Source organism: Rhagoletis zephyria, unplaced genomic scaffold, assembly GCF_001687245.7.
Source record: "Rhagoletis zephyria isolate East Lansing unplaced genomic scaffold, Rhagoletis_zephyria_1.1 Rzeph_scaffold_01512, whole genome shotgun sequence".
Taxonomy (NCBI): domain Eukaryota; kingdom Metazoa; phylum Arthropoda; class Insecta; order Diptera; family Tephritidae; genus Rhagoletis; species Rhagoletis zephyria.
In genome coordinates, this window is record NW_016158596.1 from 82,188 (window position 1) to 98,374 (window position 16,187).

At 33.9% G+C, this 16,187-nt stretch overlaps 2 protein-coding genes across 2 annotated transcripts in view; one reads left to right on the forward strand and one right to left on the reverse strand.

Moving 5' to 3' along the window:
* The first annotated feature begins 624 nt into the window (after nucleotides 1-624).
* LOC108364259 (uncharacterized) lies at nucleotides 625-13,287 on the forward strand. The gene is made up of 2 exons (XM_017617857.1): nucleotides 625-835; nucleotides 11,037-13,287. The coding sequence occupies exons 1-2, from the start codon at nucleotides 780-782 to the stop codon at nucleotides 13,168-13,170; spliced, it is 2,190 nt and encodes a 729-aa protein (XP_017473346.1). The 5' UTR covers nucleotides 625-779; the 3' UTR covers nucleotides 13,171-13,287.
* A 1,173-nt stretch (nucleotides 13,288-14,460) lies between these two features.
* Ge-1 (Enhancer of mRNA-decapping protein 4 homolog Ge-1) overlaps nucleotides 14,461-16,187 on the reverse strand; it is a 24,567-nt gene continuing 22,840 nt past the window's right edge. Inside the window, exon 10 of the mRNA XM_017617858.1 lies at nucleotides 14,461-14,470. Coding sequence (XP_017473347.1) covers nucleotides 14,461-14,470 — 10 coding nt within the window. The remainder of the gene's footprint in view (nucleotides 14,471-16,187) is intronic.

Here is a 16,187-nt window from a genome sequence, read left to right on the forward strand (position 1 = left end):
ATCAGTATGTACCTAAATACATATTTATGTATCTAAGTATATATACATATCGTCGTTTAAAGTACAAAACCGCGTATCGTCATTCTGCAAAACCGCGTAACTGGCATTGGCTGCCAAAAGTTGGATTTACTCGCACAAGCTCTTCGCTCAATCCTTATGCATTCGTCCTGAAATATACTAGCCAGAAGTGCTATTGCTTTATAAAAAAGAGAACCATTTTGAAATATGAGTGTTTTTACTCTCTAGAAAATAATTCATGCAACCTCACATACGCGGTTTTGTACTTTAAACGACGGTATGTCTGTACATATATTGCTACAACAATATGAAAATGCAATGTATTCCAGAGGTTAAAGCTACATACATACGTACATATCATTAAACGTTTTCATTTCCTAGTCATAGTTGCCAATCGTACCAAAAAATATTAAACTTGCAAATAAGACGTCATTCATTTTTAAACAACGTAAAATACTCGTCGTATAGCAAACGAGTAAAATATATACTACAAAAAAAGTACATTAGTAAACGTACTCGTAGCTAAGGGTATTAGTTTAAATGTAATATGCAGCATCCCTGTTCGTTATTTTGCTCATGCGCTCTCATAGGTTGGCATGTGTCAGTTTAAGATAGTTGTCAAAGCGGGCATCCAATCAAAAAAGATTGAAAAACAACATTGATCCAAAATATTAAAACAACTGAAATTAATGTAAGATATTTTTTATGTACGAGTAACATACAAATAAAGTGGATTTTGAATTTGGGCGTTAAAAATAGGAATGCAGTCATCCTATTATGACAAGGATAATCGTAAATATGGCGATGTGGGCTACGAGTAAGTGCTTTAATTTAATTTAGAATAAGGCACTACATTCTCGCAAACGATTTGCGATTTTGTGTGTGATTTTCATAAACTTTAAGTGTTTAGTATCTGTACAAATATTTGTACCTGAATCGAAATCGTTAATACTGAAATGCAAACACATTTCTAAAAGTTATCTTGTTCATAAGATTCCTGAGTCCTGCCAAAGGACACTTTTTTTTGGTACCCGCATAAGACATATATGTACACACATATCCACATACAAATGTTTGTGCATCCTTTAGAGGTGTCGACACAGTTGCCCTCTTTTTGCTGAAGGTTTGCTACAACCAAAAGTATCTACGTACAGAGCTCCTTCACCTCGGGTATAAGCTACATCTTCAGTAATCTGGGTGGCTATATATCCAAAACATAAATTGCAGCACGGTGGTCGTCAATTCGAGCCTTGTTCCTGCACTATTACCAATACATGTGTTTGTATGTATGTATGTATGTAAATCTTTCGGTAATACACTACTTGTACGAAAAAAAAAATAAAAATAGATGCCTTACTGAAAATTTAATCCTGACAAGCACTTTATGCATTCGGTAAGAAGTCTTGCAAACATTTAGTACATGAGCAATGCGTGCGTGTATGTGTATTGGGGGTGTTCTTATATTTAATTCATTTCAAAGTTTCACTACGCGTCGCTAGTATATTTCTTACTTTTAAGCTGAAATTCGTTCATATAGCGTTTTATAGAGACGAAAATAGTTTAAAACGGGAGAACCTTGTTTTTATTCAGAAACTTTCGAAATTGGAAAATGCATTTAGTTGCGATGATTCCGAATATCTGTAGGCCGAAAAATAACTATGTTTTTTCACTTTTCTAGCAGATAATTATCAGGAAGAAGGAGAATGGAAAAAATTTGGGGATTCATCTTTTTGATTTTGCATTTTTTTAAAACGCTTATATCAACTTGCAATGTTGTATGTCCAGACACCTTTGCTATAATTATAGATTATAATCAAAGTTCCTATAAAAAAGTCTAGACAACAACCTCGTCGGTAGGTATCATATCAAAGACCATACAACAGACACGAGAGCTAGATGTCGCCTTGCCGGAAGTAGTTAAATATTGCGCCTAAAAATGTACACTACATACGTTGCAGCGGAAATGGACGAAACGACATTTCTTTAAATGAAATTAATTGGTGCTCGTATGTATGTATGTATGTTCATACATACATATATGGTCAATTCTACAGGAAAGTAAATCAGCCCGATTTTTTCTTTCTTTCCAATATTGAACATATTAGTGATTATTGGTATTCACTATATCTGTCAGCTGCTTCTGACACTAGTTCTTATCATGTCCAAGCATTTTGTGTTTAATATTTTGCTCCTGTTGTCGAAGGATTTTTCACGGACCTAAAAACAGTTTTCGATACTTCAACAAGGAAAAGTACAAAAATATGAGCTTTCCTTGATTTATTTTGGCCGATTCTGAACGATAGAAAATAAATTAGTTTAACAGGATACGTTCCAAGTTAGCAAAAAAGTTGTTTAGAACTGCTATTAGGTCGTAATGAAATGTACCGCAAATGTTAAGTGTAACGTAGCCGGTGAAAAACTAAAAAAGTTTTTTTTTGGATAATTAAGTACCCTTTCCAAAAGGATATATAACATGTTTTCTTAGTATTGTCGATATCATACTGATTCCATATGGAAAAAATAAATCCTAGTTGACTTCGTTGCATAAATACCTAATAAATAAGTATAACGTGGCCAGTGCTTTTCTTTTTATTAAAAATTTTTTTCTTGACTTGATAACTATTGTCATTTCATTTTAGCAATAAATAATAACACATATTTAAGAAAGTCTTTTCAGGAACAATTGCGAATTGAGCATTATACTGTTAAATTTTAATAACTATTCTATTGAAATAAAGCGAAACTAATATTTGTAAAATATCCTTTGAAACCTTTATCTATTAAGATTCTGACTATATATGTATTTGCCTATAACTCAATTAGATTTTTGCAACATATAAATCTGATAAATTATCTGCCCATTATACGTGATTGTGCTCATTGCACTACAATTTTATAGAATCTGATACAAGTCTACACCAGACTATGAAGAGTTTATAATAATAATAATAATAATAATAGATTGGCGCTTACACATATGTTAGTGCTTGGCCGATCTTCTCCTCCCAATTGTGGCGTGCGCCTTGATGTTGTCACACAAAGGTGAGAAGCTGTTTTTCATGGCAGAAATACACTCGGAGGTTTGCCTTTGCCTGCCGAGGGTCGAACGCTGTTAAGAAGAAACCTTTTTTCCATATTTTTGCGATGTTGCTTCGACCAGGGATTGAACCCAGGCCCCGCGGAGTGTAAGCGCGCACAGCATACCAGTACACCACAGCGGCCGCCGTAAGAGTTTATAAGTGTATTTATTTTGATTGTTTTGTGTTTATCGGCCTTTAAATTGTAAACTGATGTAATTTTTAGTTTATAAGCTCGAGGCCCAGAGAATACATAAAATACAGGATTTAGTTCTTTAATTTTCAATATCGATATTTCGACCTCAATCTGAGGTACTTTAGATGAGCTTTTTCATATTTTAGGTTATTAAACATAAGTGGTTTTTGTAGTTAAGTTAAATAAATATTATTTGCGGCGATAATACGAAGATTTTCCGGTCAAACATTTTAGTGTAGGATAATTTTTAACCTAGTTAGAATTTTTAAGGATAATCGAGTTTTATTTTTTAGTCCTGCAATAGAAGATCCCAATTTTAGCTCAAACAGTTGTTTGTGATGACAGAATAAGAATGCGAAGAAAAAATGGATGAACAAAGCCTTTGGGTTAAAACTATCCCAAGCCAACCGTACGTATAACGTGGCCAGTGTTTTGTGTAACGTTGCCAGTGCCCAAATTTTATCGTTGGGGATCAGTTGGTATTCAGTCTGAGACCAGTCAGGGACCAGTTGGGATCAGTCGGAAACTAGTTACTTGCGTACTATTTTGCGCCCAGTTAGTTGATTTGAGCTCCAGTGGCCGTTTTGAGGCGTTTGAAAGCCTTTAAGGTGCTTCAACGTGTTTTTGGACGCTAGGTATGCCGTATTAATATGTGTAATCTAACCAATCTATTAATATCGTTGAATTATTTTAATATCTAATGCAAAATTTTATACAGACAAATTTATATACCACGCTCTTATAAATGTACTAAAAAGTAGAAAACAATTTTTCTCAGTCCCATAGAATTTGTTTTGATAACTTTTCATTTTGAAATTTTAGCAAGTCATTATAAACAATTTATGGGATTGAAAATGAAAAGCGTGGGCGCATGCAATAGACTTTAATTGATATGAAAAGTAATACTTTCGCTGTAGATATTTTAGGTCTATCCCCGCAAACATATTCTGAGCGTTCAGAATATATGAGTCCGAAAGGAGTCCTAGGTAGGTAAGAAATATGAGTTTTAAGAACCAAGCTTATTTTTTTTTAAGTGTATGTTTATTACAAATCTTAGTCTTAAGGATTACTATTTATTTATTTTATTTAGATCTTATTGTACTAATGTTTTTTCGCAATAAATGAAATGAAATGAAAATAATTTTTTACTCTTATATGAATCTTTTAGGATTCATATATGATCCAAGCTATGAGCCAGCACCTTGTGCCAATATAAAAAAGTAAAGATTTGAAATTTAGTTCTAAACTTGATTATACAGAAATTGAAAATAATTAGAAAACAAAAAATAAACTAAAGACGCTAGCGCAATGTAGGCTTGCTTTGCACGCCTTGCTTACTTTAATTTGCTTTGATATATGTACTTCAAAAACCCGTTTGGCCAAATGGCGGCTTGGAACGCTGTCAAAGCAATCAGCTGTGTAATTAAAAAGTCAAGGTCTGTTCCCTTATACTAAGAATAATTTTCCCACAAAATTCCAGAAAGTTAAAGAAAAAGAAATACAGCGCAGTCTTTTCAGATTTATTTTTAAATTAAAGCGAATACATTTTTGCATTTCAAAGGAATGATAATAATTATACATACATACAAAACAACAAACTAAAAAAAAAACGATTTTTCGAAAGACGACTGACCAGTAGTTTGACATCATAAATATCGCTAGCTTTGTGTGAAAAGTTGCTAAGTCTACATTTTATGAAACCTCACATTTTGATATAGGAAGCAAGAGCAACTAAGGATTAAGGTACTTGTTTTATTTATTCTCGTTTATATTCAAGACAAATTTAAAGACAAATTTTCTAAGTCCTAAGAGGCCTCGAATATCCGATATCGTATACGGTCAAAAATTTGGGTTTAATTTTTAAGCCGCGCTGGGACTACGGCCTTTTTTAATCTTTTATAGTATACTTTTTAAACCAGTCAATATTTAGTTTTAAGCAATTTTTAATATATTCTGGTTTAAACTTTAGTCCAGGCAGCCGCGAAAATGGTGGATTAAAATTAAAACCAAAAAGTTCGTGGTTTTTTAAATCAAATTAAAATGTTTTAATTTTAGTTTCTAGTTTGAATTTAATAAAAAAAGTACTCAACAAAATAATCAGAGATTAACTTTCTTAATGGAAATATAGTCGGCATAATTTTTTAAGGTAATTTCCAAAATATCACAAAAATTTTTTGGCGCGGAATCCACCAGGCTAAAAAATGGGAAAAAGAATGGTTTTCTTAGAGCATTTTCGGCCTTCTTCACAATAAAGCAGTTTCCTATACTCTTCATTATCCATGTGTTTTCGGCATACATATATGTATATAATACTTCTATATTGATAGTATCGTATTTTCACAATGTGTTTTTATTCCGCAATCAAAGGGAGACAGCCTATCAAATAAATGTTTGCTTGTGTTAGTATAAATGTATATTTGTGAACTATTACAAAGAACCCACTGTCAAGTCACTCCAGGAGCGGTTTAAATTCCAAATATTAAAAAAATAGAAAAATAAAATAACCAAAAATTTTTCCCTGAACGTGATTGGGGCGAGCTTTGTGGTAACCGGCGGATTTGAATAAGCAGCAAGCGATGTATAAGTTTCACTTGAGGCGATCACCGTAACCATACTCTTAAGAGATAGGATGAGAGGATCCATGCCTTCCTTTCCAGCACCTTAGCCAGCATGTAGCGTTTGCTCGTTTTCCCTGATACGGCTCATTTTTAAGTAAATAGTATAACATACTGACGCGTGCAATACGATTTCTTTTTCCTTACATTTTTGTTCAAAAGTTCCACACAATTTTTTTTGCTTTAATTAAAATTTAATTTTTTAAATTATCGACGGTTACTGCACCGCTCCTGATTTTTTATTCCTTTCAAACATCATTCTGGGTACATTGGTTGATTGGTTTTCTCGTTCTATCATTATATATCTGCACTCTAATGTTGGCGGATGTACTTTCAACGTATTGCCAATATAGAAGTATTACATATATGGTTTTCGGTGTTAAACTATTTGCAACATTAGTCTTTTTACTAATTAAATTTTCAGGTAAAATTAATTTTTTATTCAGTTAGAGATAGGGCTGATTTAAAAGCAACATTGTAAGCTATTCAACATGCTATTGATCCATAGTTAAAATTTATATTCTGGGTGAATTCCAAAACGTCAAAATACAAAGCATCAGTCTCTTTTATTTCTAGACCTCAGTAGATTTTAATGCCAAATGTGCGCAACCACGGTTAGATGCTAGTTTTCTACTAGGTTGCGCAAGTTAGACTTTTTCTTCTAGTGTGGTTTAGAAATAAAAGAGACTGTTGCTTTGTATTTTGACGTTTTGGAACGCACCCTCATCCTAACTCAAATAGGCTCAGGAAATAAAAATTACGCAGAAAAAAAAAGCGCGAGAATTATATTATTTCAAAAAGGAACGATGCCAAAAGAAGCAAAATAAGAAGCTAAAAGAAGAAGAAGATTGTCTGATTAAATAGTAAAAATCTATTAGAATTATTTCAAGTATTTTTCTAGTACTATTTTTATCCTACAAAATGCACTCTCGAATGGCGCTATACGATTTTTCCCTCAAGAGTTACGGCCACTTAAACTGCCGTGTCCTCGAATCTAACATCGCCAAACCAACTACATATATATATATGCTTTCTAACTCATTATGTCATCTGCCAATGGCATTAATTTCTGAAGGAAAAATCGTAAAGCTCCACTCGGAGACGCATTTTGAAGGGTAAGAATAGTTATAAATGGCATATAGCAAGCAAAAGTGACCGCTAAAACCGTTTTTCGTGTACGTAACCCTAATTTATTTTTCATGCAAATATAGGTTCGAGCATTTTTTATGAAGTGTGAAGTAAAGTGTTTTGTGATATAATATTACTTTTCATTTTCTGAATTTGGTGCAAGGTCTAATAAAACAATTCCATGTACTATTTAAGTTATACCTTGGGTTTATTAATGCAATATATATGTACATATAAATACTTACATATTTCTTGCTTACAATGTTGGAAAAATTAAGGATGTAATTAAGTAACTTAACAACTTATTCAGAATTTTTATTGTAATAATTTAAATTGCAAATTCAATTTTGCGCTTTCCTTTTGCGAATCTTTCTATTATCCTTTCAATGTCAATTTCAATATCTAAGTGTACTTGTAAAAGTGCTAGACCTATCAGTCTTTCTTCATTGATGGTACTACGCAACCTTGTTTTTAACCGGCGAAGGGTTGAAAAACTTCTTTCGGAAGCAGAATTCTGAAAAAAAATCGCCAATTTTTTTAAATAAAATTCATGAAATCGATTTAACAAATCATTTATTTTAAAAATGAGATCTTGTTATAATATAGTTTTTATAACCAAAAACGAATATAATAGCTTCAGAGGGTATTAATAAATAACACAAATCACTTATGTAATAGTGATGTACAAACAATTTTCTCTAAAATTACGCATACTTTTTACAAAATATGTGTTTCAACACATTTTGCAATATGAAGGCTACTTACTTATATTTTCAAACATTTTATTGCCTGTTGCGGTTTTCACTCCGTAAGCAATTATCCAAAATTCTTCAGAGCTTTTTTAAAAGTATTTAATTGACTAGGAAATCGTTTCAAAAGTTCTTCGATTTGGGTGATTAAAAATGTTTGACAAGCTGCGTAAGTCAAGTTTATCACGCCGTTCATTAGCTTCATCTGTAAAATTATCGTGGAAAACTGAGTTTTGTATATTTTTATAATTGGAAAAAAATTATTTGAAGGGAAAAACCGCCAAAAATCGTCAATGGTGATTTCCTAAATTTTTACACGCAAATATCTAGCGTGAAATTGCTAAATCGGGACACTCTGTTCGGAAGTAGCGTTACTAGCTGGAAGTGTGACCAGAATGCGGAGGAGTTTGTTAATCAATGGAAAAGCATATTGGTCGCATTTACCAAGAACTTCTGCTGCTGATTTTGGGAAAGGCATTTCGCTTTCCTTATTTGTCCATCGTCCCAACCACACTTTATACTCTCCTTCCAAATTGATACCGTCTTTTTCTAAGAAAAGTTCGTATCGTTTTCCAAGCGATTTTACGCGTTCGATAGCATTATTTTTTTCGTCAGACATATTATACACCCCAATTTTAGATGGAAGTAATAAGTTCAAATCAAAAATGTTTAATCACTCTTTTGGCAATCTTTCTCGGAGATCGAGTAAAATTATATGGTAACTTTTGAAAATATATCAGAAAAATGTGTGTCAGTATTTTCTCTATAGTTTCGAAGAATATTCAAAGTGCCATTGACTGCTTCGCTAGCACGATTCAAGTCAAGCGAGGGCGCTTGGAGAAGTAAACTTCTAATTTTTTAATTTAACTTTTTAATTTTTATTGTATTTTTCAAGTCATTAACATTTTTATGCGCATACAAATGTCTGGTTACACAGTTGAAAGTGAAATTTCCTACATACGTGCACCGCGGAAATAGACAAAAAGTAGTATCAGAAAGTTCGATTTGACATACATACATACATTTATATAGCCCAATTCTGAATACTCCTAGGGAGTTTGTTCTCCGGAAATTTATTTCTTCCGAGAAAGAAATCCTCCAATAATTAACACTCAGGAAGTAGCATTTTCCCCGAAAATTTGGAAGGAGAAAATTAAATCGCCCCCTGTATCCGCCACTGATTGCATTAGGTTTGAAACTGAGATTTACATGGGTTTTGCTAAAAAACTAACTATATTTTTATAAAATAATAACCAAAATTAAATAACTAAATAATTATATTTTAAAACTTCTCAAAATGTGGTGCGGCTATATATTGTTCTACCACTGCATAGGTGATAGCGCATCACTCCATGTTCTTGTTAATAAGGCATGACTTTCTAAATCTACACACAGTGAGTGCCACTCTTGGGCATTTCCATACATATGTACATACATATCCACAGTGTGCCTGAATCAACCGTAAATGAAATTTGGGTTGGTTTTAACTGATTCTGTTAGACAATGAAATTACAAACTGTTTGAATCCAAAATCAAGAAAAATCGAACGGGCCCTTTTCGAAAAATGCCCAATTTTTCTTACTTTTAGTTAAATTTTTTAGTATAAAAGTTTTACATATTAATTTATATTAATATTTTATTACCATTTTACTTATCTAAGATGAATTAAAATCAGAGTTGGGCACGCTGCACTAAATCGAGATTTTCACTACCACTAGAGCTTCAATGATAGTGCATTTCAAATTTCACTACCACTATATGGTTAGTGATAGTGCATTTCAAATTTCACTAGCACTAGTGATAATGAACTAGAATTTTCTCTATCATTATATGGGGAGTGGTAAGGGAACGAAAGTTTCACTATCACTGACTACTTACACTAGTTTACAAATTTAGGAAAAGTTTGCGATCTGTGGATATTTCTTAGTTGGCCAATTCGATAGTTTTTATACCAGATCAAAGGACTTAAGGCATCCTTTCGTTATTGAATACAATACTTCTAGTGAAAGTGTCAAAAAATAAAACCCATTATCCTTTTAGAAAAGTTTCACTATTCTTCCATATGAACATTAGGGTGCATATCGAAAATGCTTTTTTTTTAGAAATGTCAAGACCCTATCCCCTAATATTTTTTGTTTTTATGAGAAATATTATTGCCTATTTTTTATAGATTTTTAAAAGGTCATTTAGAAGCCGCGACCTGTAAATTTAGGTCAAAAAATTCGATTTTATAGTGAATTTTTTGTTATATATTGGCATATTATGCTAAATTTCTATAATTTCTATAATTTATGACTGTTCCAAAACTGGATGAATTGTGCCAAAAGTGCCTCTGAGAATGAAAATGCCAAAAATCACAGTATTGTGCATACTTTTCCATCACTGATCGAAATCCATTTTTTTGTTTAACAAAAAAACGTTTAAAGATATGACCAATAAAGTTAGAGGGATATGACGAATAAAAATTTTATTTCTGCTAGGGGCGTGTGCTTTATCTTTAAAAGTAATAATATTAATAATGTTTCCCCCAGGGCTCACATTAACCTGCTGTAAAAATTACATAAAGATCGGTTTAGTACTTTGCCATTAGGCATTTTTTTCCATCGCGATATTTTTCTTAAGATTGCTTTTAAACGAAATTTTAACGCAAATCAAACAAGAATGTTATGTCGAATATACTTTATATTTTGACTTCAGTGCCAATTCGGGAGTCATTTTTTGGAAATATATGACTTAGTATGTTTCAACTACATACGGTTTTTCAAAATACCTCGACCCTGGCGCCACCTAGCAAGACCATTTTTTCGCAAAAATCTTTATGCTTACATAACCAGTATATATTTAAAAAGCATAAAAATTAGCCCGTACATACATATGTTAGATTAGACTTTTATTTTTTTTGTTTGCGGTAGACCTTCCGATGAAATGAACCCATATGCAAGAATCTTTCATTTCCGGTTGATTCAGGCACACCGTGTACGTATAACGAATGTTCAATTTTTTTTTGAACGTACATATGAACAACAAAAATTATTAATAATCAATGGTAATTCTTAGCCACTTAGAAAATCTGATTAAAAAATTCCATATCTATATTTTTGTAAATTAGCGGAAAAAAAATTACTTAAAAGTTCTTTTGCACTCATTGCGAAACCACATTGGGCATTTTGACTGACACTCACTGTGTTTATTAGTATTCCTAAATTTTCAGCATTATTAATACTTACTCCTACTTTCTTTTGATTTTTTATAGACAAAAATATCTTTTGGATCCAAAGTATATGACAAAGCGAGACATGCAACACTATTATCGCTACTACCACAGCGCAGCAAAAGGTCAGCGAAAATGCAGAAAAGTTATTTTCCTCGTGTTTTGTGTTTGTTCTGTCGCTTACTTGTTCGTTGACTATAATCTGCGTTCAAAAATCATTCAGTTTCGTGATCGCTTCGAGTTTTTAGCTCGTGTTGACGCCGACTATAATGTTACACAAGCATATTTTGTGAATACGCCAGGTTGTCATATGCCATATTTCGACGTCACCAATTATCGAATTCTACAATACATGGGTGCGCCCCCCAATCTGACCTGTGAGAAAGCACTTACTAGCACAAGCGAAATCGGTTCTCGTTTGTGGTGGACAATGACGGATGAGGAGTTGATGCACCGTTACAAGATAAACGATACCAAAAGGATCAAGTGTCATTATGCTTCACTCAAACGCAATCATTCATTAACAAACAGTACTTTCGAAGGAGCAGTTCCATTTAAATTGGCTTACAATCAATCAATCGAAATTTCTCCTGAGACTGAATGGATAAGAGTTCGTTGTTCGCATAGCAAAAAAAAATACTTTTACGAAGATTACCATTTTTTTGCTTTAGATAAAAGAAAGCCCACGGAGAGCATACAAGCAAGGTCAGAAAAAATTTCCGAAAATAAACGGCTTCGAAACGTAAGAAATGAAGAAAAATTAAATGTTATCTCAAATGCTAATAATGACGGCAGTTATGAACCTAGTGAACATACACAAAAACTGTCGGTAATGCTTCTTGGTATCGGTAGTGTATCACATTTAAATTTTTTGCGGCACATGAAACGCACCGCTGCTTATATTCGCAAACGTCTTGATTTTGTCGAGTTCTGGGGTTTTAATAAAGTAGGTGACAATGCCTACACTAATCTAATTCCACTTCTTACTGGCCTGGCGGCAGATGAACTGAAATTATCTTGCATGCGGCCGAGGGAATTACAATATGTAGATGATTGTCCATTTATTTGGAAACGATTTAAGGGAACTGGATATATGACGGCTTTCCTTGAGGATGTGGGCAAAACTAGTTTATTTAGCGCGGACACAATCTTCAAACATAATCCAACCGATTATTATATGCGACCTATTGTTATGGAAATGGAGAACAACATTGGCTACTATTACTCAGTAAATGTTGATTTATGTATGGGAGGACGTCGCACCGTTGATTTAGTACTTGAAATGATCCATAAACTAATACCCTATCTTCAAACTGACGACTTCTTTTCTCTGTTTTGGTTAGTATCTATGACTCATGATTTCATATATATGCCAAAACTTCTTGACAAGGATTTTGTTAGCTTGTTCGAGCGTTTTCAAGCCTCTGGTATTCTGAATAAAACAATCATTCTCTTATTGAGTGACCAGGGTATGCGCTGGGGCTCGTTTCGTCGAACTTACCAAGGCATGATGGAAGAACGCCAACCCTTGCTCGTTGCCATTTATCCATCTTGGTTTAAACAAAAATACCCCGAAGCCGTTGCCAATTTGGAAATCAACTCGAAGCGATTAACGACGTCCTATGACGTATATGCCACTATATTGGATCTTCTGAATTTAAACAATTTACGATCACCGGAATTAAAGTCCCGCGCTAAAGAGCTGCGTGATGCTGATATAATGCCTCGAGGTATAAGTCTATTTCTTCCTGTGCCGGAGACGCGCACTTGTGAAAACGCTGGCATTGCATCCCACTGGTGCGCTTGCCATCAACGCACTGAAATGCCAACCAACGATGGTCGCGTACAGGCTGCAGCACGTTACGTGGTCAAATTGATCAACGAGCAGTTAAAATCCTATCCTCAATGTCGGGTATTATATTTGAATTCTATACAGGAGGCAGTTTTAGCAGCACCACATCACTCAATTGCTAGGGATATCAGTAATGATTATGCTGTTGACATTACACTGAGGCTGCAAACAAAACCTGGATTGGCCGTTTTCGAGTCAACAGTACGCTTGTTAGGCTACACAAAAAAACTCACCGGCATCATAAGTCGCCTTAATCTATACGGAAGTCAAAGCTATTGTATTAACAATAGCTCACTGAAAATGTATTGCTACTGCCACAGATAAAATCTTTAAATATCCCAAGTATTTTAAATTTACTAAAGTATGTCTGTCTCCCATGTATGTTCGCTATCACAACTAAATAGTCTAAATAAATTTAGGAGTTTTGTAGAGACGTTTCAAATCCATTAATACTAATTATTATTACCTGTTTTCTTTAATTAAAGTAATATTCCATCCACAAATTGTATAGAAATGCACTTAAGAATTAATTTTTTATTACTTACCAGGGCTTCGGAGCGGAGTTGAGCAAAGGAGCAAAGGATTTTAGCTGGAGTTAAGCTGGAGCAAAGAGCTAAAAAAATTCATTTTCTTAGCTCCCTAAAGAAAAATTTTGGGTACTCTATTTTCGCATATCGGTTACCGAAGCGTAATCGAAATACAAATATCGGAAACAAGCACCAAAAAAACTTGTGTTTTTATAAAATATTTTGAAAATTGACCTCGAGCCGGCAAAATACTAAATTTTGGGGACTGTTTAGTAAGTGGGCCAACTATTTCGGGGTATTGCGTCCAAAGGGGTGACCCGATCCAAAAAAAAAGGTGCACACATTTGTAGTCTAGGGTCTGCACATTATTTTAATACCTAGGAAATTTTTTGGTACTGTTTAGTAAGTGATCCAACTATTTCGGGGTATTGCATCCAAAGGGGTGACCCGATCCAAACAAAATTTGCACACATTTGTAGTCTAGGATCTACACATTATTTAAACACCTACGTTTGTAATTTTTGGGTACTAATTTATTTAGAAATTCGGTTTGAAATATAATATAATATAATATTTATCACTCCTATTCTCCTTAAAGAAGCCACTTCACCAATACAATTTATATTCCCCTTCAGTTCACAATTTATTCGATTAGTTATAACTTTCTTTATTACATTAATTTTAACCAATTAATCACAATTGGTTTGGTTGCATATGCAAATTAAATGGCGGCATTCAGCTCCCAAATTCCAAAATATACAAGGATGAGAAACAAAATAAAATAAAAGATAACCCAGCAAGCATTAAAAATATAAAGCTTTCCATGGAAAATATGTATTCGAAGGCCGAAAAGTGTTCAGCCCCCATTCTTTGGCAACACAGAAAGAAGAATTCTACTTTTTTCGTAAAGTAGGGACTCTCCCCTTTCAAATGGGGGTGGTTTAGGGTGCCACGCTCCCTTCCCTTCTTCCCTCCACCCACAAAACGGTGGGCCAATAACTAAACATTTCCCGTTTCAGTTGATAAAGGAAAAAATTTGCAATCAGTGTTCGCTTTTGTTTCGCCAAAAGTTATTGTTTTCTTATTTTCACCAAATTCTGTAAAAACAAACTGTATTGGAAAATGTTAATATCGTTCAAATTATTAACAAGTAAAATATATGACACACTTTTAAATTTTCGCTCCTAAATACGCTCCAAAAACGTCCCCAGCAACCACAAAAGTGTAGTTGCCTGTATACACACTTTGGAGCAACTGCAGTTGTCAGTTGAAAGTTGCCAGTTGTCATCTGTAATATCGTTTTGGCAGCTAGCAACGCAACTGAAGTTCGATTGCTATCGATAATCGACCCATTAATCAGATTCTGATTAATCAAAAATTAATTAATCCTTTTGATTAATCAAAAGTTATTAATCTTTCACTCATTAATTAACCCGGTTTTGGTGCATCAGCTTAGCCGATTAATTGATTATTCGCACATCCCTACTTTAAATGCGTCTTGGGAAAATTTGGTTTTTTAGGTTGTGAGTCGGCTAATCCGAGAATATGCAACACCCTATCTTAAAATTCGGTTCAAAAACGCCCTATCCCACTTCAAAGGCAGCGTTTCTTTATACATTCCGGATAATCCCATTTCACAGCCGGAATAAACAGAATGCTTTTGAAATATACGTCAACATATCATCAGGAACGTTCTTAAGAATAAATAAACAAAAAAGTTTATTCCAAACGTTCAGAATGAATAAAGAAATGCAGCCAAAATGTATTGAAAATATGCTGATATAGGGCGTTTCTGAATCGGCAGCTGAGATAGGGCGTTTTTGGAACGAATTCTGAAATAGGGCGTTCTTGAAAAGTTTTTTGAGATAGAGCGTTTTCGAACTGGCTGCCGAGATAGGTCGATCTTCCACTCAGCCATCGATATATCGTTACCTTAATTCACAAAGGTCTTAACAAACACTTTTTGGAAACTGCGTTTTTCACGGATTTTGGGTTGATATATTAGGTATTAGGAACCGGTTAGCAGTGCGCGCTGCCACTCCGCAGGGCCTGGGTTCAGCATCACAAAAAAAATTAAAAAAGTGGTTTTTTCTTAACAGCGATCGCCCCTCAGCAGGCAATGATAAACCTCCGAGTGTATTTCTGCCATTAAAAACAGGGCCCGAATCGCGGCATTCGATATCGAACGTAGCTCGAAGCGAAATTTGTTTTTGAGATCGCGACATTCGATAGCGAGTGTGATTCGCTCGTTTAAATTGTATTGTGGGGAAAACATCGAAACGACTAATCACTCGGAACACGAATGCCGCGATTCGGGCCCTGCTTCTCATAAAAATACAATCGCCGTTCGGAGTCGGCGCTAAACTACCCAAATTTCTATTTACTAAAATCAATGAAAAGGGATTCAATTTATATGCTGCTAATAGAACTTTAATTCAAACATTTGGAATCAAAAATCTCAAAATTAATCTTGGTTTTAAAAACAAAATTTTCAAATGGGATTTCATTATTGCAGATGTTAACAATGCAATAATTGGAGCTGATTTTCTGCATTACTACGGTATTATTGTAGATGTTAAAAATAAGTTTCTCAAATCTTCTGACAATGATGTATCAATTGGTTCAATAAGCTTCTCGAATGAGGCTTTATCTGTTCAAATGGTGAATGATCAAGCACCATACAATGAATTGTTGGAAAAATTTCCGGAAATTACTCGATCTAATCTTAAATATAGTGAAACAAACTCTTCAGTTGAACATGAAATTATTACCAGGGGTCCTCCTGTACATTGCAAAGTTCGAAGACTTGATTCT

Excerpts from the sequence above, each read along its gene's own strand:
- LOC108364259 (XM_017617857.1), top strand. The coding sequence starts at position 780 with ATGCAGTCATCCTATTATGACAAGGATAATCGTAAATATGGCGATGTG. Across the intron at positions 836-11,036 it reads TATGGCGATGTGGGCTACGA|ACAAAAATATCTTTTGGATC; the intron begins GTAAGTGCTTTA and ends GATTTTTTATAG.